Source organism: Rhea pennata, chromosome Z, assembly GCF_028389875.1.
Source record: "Rhea pennata isolate bPtePen1 chromosome Z, bPtePen1.pri, whole genome shotgun sequence".
NCBI classification, from domain to species: domain Eukaryota; kingdom Metazoa; phylum Chordata; class Aves; order Rheiformes; family Rheidae; genus Rhea; species Rhea pennata.
The window spans coordinates 59,868,447-59,878,080 of NC_084702.1; the positions used below are offsets into that span (position 1 = coordinate 59,868,447).

The following is a 9,634-nucleotide window of genomic DNA, read 5'->3' on the forward strand; positions in this document are numbered from 1 at the left end:
TAATGGCTAGGAAGCAGTAGGTTGTTACAGCCTGCAAATATTTTATGCATATGTAAAATGATTCAGCCTTTGATTCAGAAGTCCTACAGAAGGAAATAACACACGATCACAAAATTATTCTGATCTGGGTAAGAACTGTGTAAAAAGCCCACACATGTACCCATAAACTCACAGGACCTTTCTACAGAAGTTAGAAGGGAATAAGGCAAGAGTTTCCAGGATGTAAAAGGACAAAATCAGGGCTAAGACAGCTGAAGGCTTTCAGACAGAACTGGATTTTCTGTTTCTGCCATCAGAGGAACACTACTCCTCTGCAATCTTGAGCAAATGTTGTAAGCTTTTTCCACATAGTCACTATCTACGGTTTTCTTATTTTCCAGGTCTCCAACTTTTATCTCTAGGCTTTTAAATGCAGAAAGCTGGGCATTCACAGCTAATGGTGAAAAGTACAAAACTAGCTGCAATACATGAAACAAAAAAACCAGAAAGTACGAAAAAAAATTGGGTCTTTACGATCAGGCATTCAGTATTAGGAAACTCAGCAGGAAAATACTTCCTAGCTGCTCAAAGGTTTTTTCCCCACAGGGGAAATGTTGGTGAAACAGGTGCACTATTTTGCCATGCAATGATGAAGTCTAAGAGATCAGTAATTTTAAGAGCTTAATTAATGTTTAACAAAATAAAACACAGGGCAAAGCAACAAAGACAGAAGATGAAACAGACTTTCTTAATTTTTGAGTAGTTAGCTTTACTGTCATAACAATTTTTGCTTTTTGCGTATTATTTTCAGGCTGGATTTCTGATGTAAATCTTGTAATATACTAAAGCTTAGACACTGAAGTCTAAGTAGAAAGGAATGTAGGTTGCATTTGACTCTCAAAATCAGGTAAGACTTATCAGAAAAACCTTATAACAAAAGACCATCACTATTTCTACTTCTTAAACCCATGCAACATTAACTTCTAGACCCTAAATAACTTAAATACTCAACTGAAGCAATCATTGCAACAGCAATATTGTGAGTTGGTCTGTAATTTCAAATGGGTAGATAAAACCCCAAAGTAGTGACACCTCTTGTCATCAACCTTTGAATTTTCATGAGTGCATTTTCTATTCATATGACATAATAGCACAGAAAACGTAAGAGACAGACATCATGTTATATTCCAAAACTGATCAATTCTCAATAACTGATCAACATACTCGTTAACATCATTACAGTGAACATAAGTACTACAAGACACCATGATTAAGACACACCAAAATACAAAGCTTTTATAATTAATTAAAGTTTTGATAAAACAAACAGAAGTACCCTGTAAGAGTCAGCTGGACAAATGTAAACACATTTGTCCATAAATGGCCAAGAATAGAATGTTCTACTTCCAGGTTTTGTGTGAAAGGAAATATTTAAGAGGAAATTAAAAACAAACTTTGTAAATAGTAATGACATAAACTACTGATGGAAATTCCCTCAATAAAGCAGGTCTGTATATGATATATGGACTGCATTGAAAAAGTGCCCTTGATATTTGTTCCCTGTATTTATTTCATATTATATTGAATGATAAAGATGCAAGGTAAAAACAACTACCTTTTCAATAACACATTTCACCCATTCTGGAATGGCTTCCAAGTTCAAATGCCATATGTTGCAAGTCTCCTGAGCAGCAGCTGAATACTGAGGTGTCTGTTAAATACAGAAATACTGTATTGATATTCAACATTCATGAATGCTTTTTCTATCAATATAGCCAGAAATCAGCCACTCAAATTCAGTAAATCTTTTATTAACAACTGATAAAACTCAAAAGATGCTGTGCATTCTCTAAGCCAAAAATCAAGTAATACTCTATTTCTGAATCTAAGGACAATGGACAGACTCTGACACGGAGGTGTTTTTGTTTTACAAGAACAGGAAGTGTGCAGTGGTTGATCTTCCAAGCGGATTAGGAAACTGATTTCACAAACATTATCAGTTTTCCAGCGAAGATAGGACAAAGTTAAGTTCCAGTTCGTGTGAAAACTGTGGTCAATACCAGAGAATCATTCTACAAAGAATTTCAAATTCATTTTCTAAAAATGGTTGTTAGAATAAATAGCTGAAAACCCAAAGGCTTTCAGTAAGTTTTATTTAGTTTTTATTTCAATAATGTGACAAAATGCAGAGAAAAAACTCCCAAGATTTAAAAAATATTCATAAGAATAGTGTTAGATTTTAGCTGAGCTCCCAAATTGTGGCATTTCACTAAGTGATGCTAAAATAAATACAATTACATTATTATATTTCACTGTAAAAGGAAATAAACATTTTAATATAATTTAGAATGACAATAAAATTAGAATGTTGGCTAAGCTACAAAAAACTCTGGAGAATGTAAAAGTCTTAAAATCAGATGTTAAAAGTTATGAACATGGGAAAACCCCCGACTCCTATGTTGAGAAACTCATGAGAATAACAGTTCTATTATGCTGAGAAGTGGGTCTATACATGGAAGACAGAAGATTTTAGAAATTCTTCAATTAATGTCAGCAGAACTTAAAATATCCAGATACATTTGTTTGCCATCCTTGCATTGTCTTCTTCCTTATACCTATGGAAATTACCTGTACAAAAACCTTTGAACTTCAACTTGGATAGTATTCTGACTTACAGTTTTTATACTGCATTCGTAACTTCAATGTTTAAGATTTGCTGCAAGATTTTGTCCTCCCAAAGTCTCTTGCACTTATAACTCGTCAATGTGTTTAAGTTCTAAATTTCAGCAGGGAAAGAACATGGTTGCTGACACACTGAAAATATTACTCTTCTCAGCTTAGTTGAATATTTGCTTTCCAGTGTTTCAGAAAACACTGGTAATTTATGTTTTTTGTCTGCTGTTTACATGAACACAGAAACAACTCCTCTAGTTGTGTTCACAATGAAGGTGGAGCTCCACCAGCAACTGAAAGTACCCGATTCCACCATGGGGCATCCATGTAGCAGGCAAAGGTAACATCTAGTGTTCACTACCTCTTTTGCCATAGAGTTGAAATGATTTCCAATCCTCCACCGCAATACCCAAACCATGCACAAAATACACAACTTTTAAAGTAAAAAGATACGTTTTCTTCCACTCTTTCACATTGCGAAGAAAATTAAAATAAAATTATAAAAGAAAAAGTCATATAAAGAAAAGATCTCCTTGCTGAGTCCCGAGATAGATGTAGTTGGTAAATATAAATGCATATTCAGGTAACAAGCTATTAATTTATGAAACTAATCAATAGAAATTGATGCATACAAATCTACTAAATGCAGATGTACTAAATGCTGTGCACAGCATTGTATCTTTAAGCATTACAAGCAATGTTAGAGAAAAAATTAGAAGACAACTTTCCAGCTCTTGGATAAGGAAATGGTTTTCTAGCCACGGGGGCTCTGTTTCTGTTGATATCATTTCCCATCACTTTGACTTAAGTGCATGTTAACTATGAATATAGTATCTGTGAAACAATCCTTGGAGAAGTAGTAAAATTAAGACAGTTATTTGTCTTCTGTCTTTAAAGTACTTCCCCATTTCTCAGCCGTGACATGTGCACCCCTTGGCCGGAAGCGTACCAAGAGCTGTGTTGCAGACATACATCACGGGGCATGTGTTACCCTATTGTAAATACCTGTATTGAAAACACAGTTTTCTGACTACTAAATTAAATACATACAGATGAATAAATAGGGACTATTGGTAATATAATTATACATTATCTTAAAAATTGTATTTGTTTCTACCTCTATCGGTTACACTCTTCTCCCATGCCAAAAAGAATGCTGTTGCCCTTCCTAGTGTGTTAAAAATAAATAAATAAAATTCCACCACATCCACCCATTTTGATTTTCTTTGATTCAGCATCATAAGATGTAAGGACTATCTTGCTGGCATATTTGGAAAGAGAGTGATAACTAACAGCTATTAGAAAGCAGCAGCAAATACGCTTTCATTTTTTTCTCTGTAAGATTATTTTTCCTGTCTATTTTAGGGAAGATGGTATAGATTACTAAGTGGTATTTTAGCCTAGCAGGGCACTCCACCTCAGGTCAGATGAATCTTTTGAACTGTTTCTGTGCATGGATTATCTCCTACTTTTTAAAAATGAATAGCAAAACCAACTGAGGTAAAAAACGTTTGACACAACTGTCACAGCAGAAATCAGTATCTGTATTTAGAATACACTTTAGAAACACAGAGCTCGTTCTTAAGACATATTAAAATAACCAATTCATTAAGTGACCAGCAGATAAGATTTTTATATGGAAAATGGAACACTATATACTCTACCCAAGCTAGCAAAGGTATTGTGCATACCAGCCTTCATGCCACAGAACATGGAGGTGATCACTGCATACTTGGCTTCATTAGCATTCCTGCCTACTTTATTCTCTATGAAATGGTCCATATTTTAGTAGTTGTCTCCTCAAGACGTAAATTACTAGGTAAAAACAAGTACAATACTCCTCCTACATTTAAAACCATTGGCACTGATAAAGTTACAAACCCCTTTCAGACTTACTTTAGATGGTTCTTTTCCGTGATGTTTTATAAGACAAACAGAATTTGCTATGTATTTTCTACATCTCCAGCAACGTAGCACAGCAGTTTCTTCATCACTCATTTCCACTTGTAACTCCTCAGATCTACGTGCCTATTTGTAAAGACCACAAAAACGTACAACTCAAGTCACCTGTTAAATACACACATGCTTTCCTCTTGCAACCCCTGTATCTATCAGTAGTCTTCAATGCTACCCAAAACATTTTAAATGGCAAAGAGAAACATCTGTTTTATTTTTAGTTTACATACAGAATTAGAAAGCAAAACCCCTCCAAATCTAGAAAATAGATCAACTTCCTCAATGTTTGCACAAGAGAACTCTAATTCTTCCAATTTATATCCCCTCCTTCAAACCACACTACTTCCTGGAATATATCAATAAAATTAAGTCTTGATTGTAATACACATTAAATAAGCATATAGGTGATGCCATATAACAAAAAAGAAATCCTACCACATAGAAAAAAAAAATGTTTTCCTCAATGCATATCTGGAAGCTTGTTAGCTTAGATTATTTTGTGTGGGGCGATCTGCACCACTGCTGCACTAAGTCAACAGGGCTTTTCACAGCTCTGAATGAGCCTGCTCATAAAACAGAGACTTAATTTAAAATGATAACCAGAAGGACAGGACAGCTGTTTTTCTGTTTACACCTTACTATGTTTTGATAGATCTGCAAAGACCCATTTCTGCTTTTTATCCCCTTGTGCTAACTACAGGAAAAGAAACTGAAAGTGATCTTTTACATTTACACACTTAACTCAAACATTAAGCTATAGTTATGTCTACTTATATTGCTGAAATGCACAATGCTTACTGACAAGAAAGCAGTGCCACAAAAATTAAAATGAGCATTAAAAGAACGTGTTCTTCCACAATCCAAATGTCTGATTCTGCAATTTAACAAATTCAGTTTTATTTTTCACTAACAAAGGAAACTAAGGTCCTCAGCCTAGGTTGTCTACACAGCAGTTTGACTTATTAAACCACATAAATCTTTGCATTTTCCCCTTTAATCTTCTGCCTTGTTTTCTGAAGGAATGAAAAACTATGAAACAAATAAACACATTGGTTAAACCTTGTTTTTCATTTTCATCTGCGTTCTTGTTTTAGTAGAATTCCTACTCTTTCAAAATGTGCAGTCTGAAAATTAGTTTGACAAGAAAGAACTAACACAGCACGTCTACATTAGACTCCTACCTCAAGTGTACATACAAGTTTTGATAAATAGATCCAGATTAATGAACAAAGTGAAATTTAAGCGTTATTTTTTTTCTTGTAGTCTTACACAACAAAGTTAAATGATTTTTTTGAAGACTTCCAGCTGTTTTTGTTTCTACATAAGTGAATGTAAGAACTTAATGTAAATCAAATTGGCCAAATAAGAGATCATGGAAGAGACACTGATAGAAAAGAGACTTTACACTGGAAGTCTGTCTCCTTCGTGACAAAAGTTTGATGATTCTAATGCTTGACTTAAAATAGAATCTCTTAAGTTTCTATTGACGAAGATCTGCCAGTGCTGCTTTCCGTATCAGACACATTTTCAAAGTGGAATCTATAAAAACTGTCTAAGAACAACTTATATTAAAAAAAACAAACAAACAAATTCAGCTTCTGAAAGATTTAACAAGTAGCATGGATCACTTTGCTGTGATAAAATTAGCATCAGACTTCACAGAGTATTGAAGGAGAGATTAGCAGTTGAGAATTTGCTTGTATCAAACACCTTAATGTTGTTCTAGTTCATTCATTCTTGCCAATTTCATAATACATCTTTAACTTAATCTTAAAACAGCTCAGTGAGAACCTCAAATCTAAGACTAAGCAGGAAGGATTGAATGATTTTTTGCACAGTAAGTCCAGCTCAAATGTTTTTTTCAGGTGCAGTCAGTCGTATCTCCTATTGACTAAAGATACGTTCTTGATTAGCGCTACAGTTAGCAATACCTACCTTCCACACCTTATATATCATACCCTGTGTATTCATACTGTCCCTATTATACTAACTCTTGTGGAAAACAAACAAACAAAAACAAAGAAAAACCTGCTTTGCTATCTGTTGAACAGTTGCTTCATTGGAGGTTGATGACAGTTAGCAAACTGGAGGAAAGTCTTACACAATTGGTTATACAAAAAGATCTGAAATAATAGATAAAGAAGTGATAAGTAAAGGGGTGTTGCTGTATTTCAAGACAAGACTGAAATAATGCAAACAAAGATTGTCTAGTCATCAGTGACATTTGAAGCAATGTTAACTTCTACCTACCTGAACAGTGTCCAGCAAGCAATCATGGTTTTATCAAAAAAACCTTTTACTTTGCTGTTCAATACTTTAAAAGTATTTGCTTAGTTCTGCATAGACCTTTCATTTAAAAATACACTTTTGTAAGAGAAATGAATGTATAATATGTAACAATCTCCATAACTCAGGTTTTATTTTGTGTAACCAAAAATGCGGATAGTGAATTATATATTAAAAAAATACATCCTACAAAGCATAGGTAATTTTTAAGACTATGTTATAGTAGGCCGAAGTGTTCTGGTCTAGCAGAATTTAAAAGATAAAATTCCTCTATGTCTATTAAAATTCTGCACATTCTTATCTTTCTGCAGTTCTTACAGAGGAAATGCTACCGTTGCACACTAACACATTACACAGGTTTTCACCACATTAGAAAACAACAAATGCAACCTTTTTGATTTGTTATATGAATATTCTTTTTTATTTTGATTCACACAAAACTGAAACAGTAACTCAAAAGTACACAAACACAGAATCCTGCAGTTTTATTGGTTAAACAAAATTTAACCACATTCTCCTGGATATATTTTAAATAAGTATTTATTTCTCATGTTTTGCATTTAGAACTATTAAAAGGCATCTTGTTCTCACTTGCTTTGTCTTTAAGCAAAGATGCCACCATCAAGGCCACAGATTCCACTCTGAGAGCCAGGCACTCGGGAACTAGATAGTGTTACTCTCACTGGGCCTTTTTAGCTTGTCACAGGGTCACGTTTGTTGTGTCTGTACTGATTCCAGATCAGTTGGCCCGTGAGCTCATGTTTACCTCCAAAATAGCAAGTAGACACATCTGAATGTCAAAAAGCCTGTGCTCCTTCTGTGGCTGTGTGTGTGCATGCTTCAAACCTTTTTCCATGATTCAATCCCAGAAAAACTAGGAAGAAAGAGTCCTAAGAGCTCCTTCCCAAATCACAGACCTCAGACCTCGTTCTTGAGAAACACATATCTGACGTTCTCTTACAGATCTTTGATATATATTCCACAGCCTTCCCCAACTATTTCAATACTTCGTCATCTTTATCCTTATAATTTTTCTCCTTAACATGTAGCGTGAACTTTCTTGCAATTTAAGCCTTACTCTTTCTGTTATCTACCATGAATACGGAGAATAAAATGTTTCTTATGATCCAGAACATTTTACATTTTGAAGCACTCTAAATATATTTAGCTTGCCTTTGGGGCAAATAAATCCAATTCTTTTAATCTTTCCTCACAGATGATGCTTTCTTGATCTCCAACTGTCACTGCTATTCTGCAAACCCTTTCAAATGGGTCATCTGTTCTTACACCACAGGGTTCAAATCTGCATGCAGAACTCAAAATGAAGTATTGCTAGCACTGAGTAGCTTGGACAGATTATATATATTTTTTAGATATACTGCTATGGATGTTACTAAAGAGGTGAACAACTTAACACTTGATTCAGGCAAAAAAAAGAGGGGGGAGGGGAAGACTGACTTATTAGGATGAAAACTAACACAAAATTCACTAGATCCTTTTGAAAAAGTTGTTTCTGAAAAGGACAGGAAAGGCTGGAAAATTAAAAAACAACTCTAGTGACAAACAATTTTAATAAGCAACTTCTGCACGAGCTCTTTACAAGTTTTTGGTTCATATATGCTTTTTGAGATGTTTTAAGAAGAAACAGAAATCACACTTCCCCTTCCTTTATCTGGAAAAACCTATGAACAGCACCACAGAACAGGCGTTCTATTCACAACCTACGTATTCACAAAGCAGCTCATCTTGCAAGTATTTCTGGTTAAAAAGATACCTTTAAAAGAATACTTAACCTGCATTTCTCTCAGGCTGCAATAAAGTGACACTGATGGGAAGGCACACACACACACACAAAAAAAGTGCTTTAAAAACTGCTTTCAGACTGCCGGAGAAGCAAAGCAGCAAGACGGGTAAAGTGCCATACAACCTGCTCCCGCGCCAGCTCCTGCCGGGCCATGAACTGCACTTAGCTCTACCCTTTCAGCTGGTGTGTGATCAGCTTTCAGGCGGCGGTCCGCCGGCGGACGAGACCGGGTGGCTACCGGGCGATACCGTCCCTCTCGTAGCAGGAGCAGCCCACGGGATTAACACAGCTAACACAGAAATGGCAAGGAATACGTATTACTCGCAACGCACGCTTCATTTACTAAGAACTGCTGCTGCGCGCTGCGGGAGCGGACGCGGTGGGGCACTGCGGGAAGCGTCTGGACTGCTTCGGCGAGGACCGCACGTAACAGGTGAGCGCAGAACGCGGGCGCCGGGGCGCGACCCTCCCGGCGCGCCCGCGCCCACCGCGACGCCGGCCCCCGCGCCCGGCGGCGGCCCGAGGGGCGCGGCGCAAGCGCGGGCGCTGCGCCCAGCTCGCCGCCTGCCCAGCGCGACCCGCGGCCGCAGGCCGCCGCCGCCGCGGGCCGCCTCCTGCCGCCCGCTCGCCTCGGAGGGAGCCTCCCCCGCGCCGCGGCCCGCGCCTCGGCGCTTACCCCGCACCGCACAGGCAGCGCCGCCGCCGCCGCGCAGCGCCGCGCAGCGCAGCACCGCCTCGCTCCGCTGGCGGGGCCGCGCCCGGCGCGGCTGCGAGGAGGAGGAGGCGGCGCCGCCCCCACGGCGCGGGCGGGGCGGGGCGCGGCCCGGCAGTTGCGCAGCAGCAGCCGTTGCTCCTGCGAACGGGAAGAGACGTGAGACAAACGGCTGCGGAAAGCGCGGCGGCCGCGGCGCCCCCGCGCGGGGGCTGGGCGGCGCG

General features: G+C 38.1%; 1 protein-coding gene across 5 annotated transcripts in view; it reads right to left on the minus strand.

The window, feature by feature from the left end:
• Positions 1–9,401, minus strand: part of RNF180 (ring finger protein 180) — a 64,403-nt gene extending 55,002 nt beyond the window's left edge. For 2 of the 5 annotated variants that reach the window (XM_062600356.1, XM_062600355.1), the window contains exons 1-4: positions 9,375–9,401; positions 8,822–8,987; positions 4,549–4,680; positions 1,595–1,690 (exon numbers count right to left, since the gene is read on the minus strand). In XM_062600356.1, coding sequence (XP_062456340.1) covers positions 1,595–1,690; positions 4,549–4,680; positions 8,822–8,851 — 258 coding nt within the window. In that variant the 5' untranslated portion in view covers positions 8,852–8,987; positions 9,375–9,401. Of the gene's footprint in view, positions 1–1,594; positions 1,691–4,548; positions 4,681–6,636; positions 6,732–8,687; positions 8,988–9,374 lie in introns of all 5 variants that reach the window. The other 3 variants (XM_062600358.1, XM_062600357.1, XM_062600359.1) reach the window with 3 other exon arrangements.
• Between the last annotated feature and the right edge of the window lie 233 nt (positions 9,402–9,634).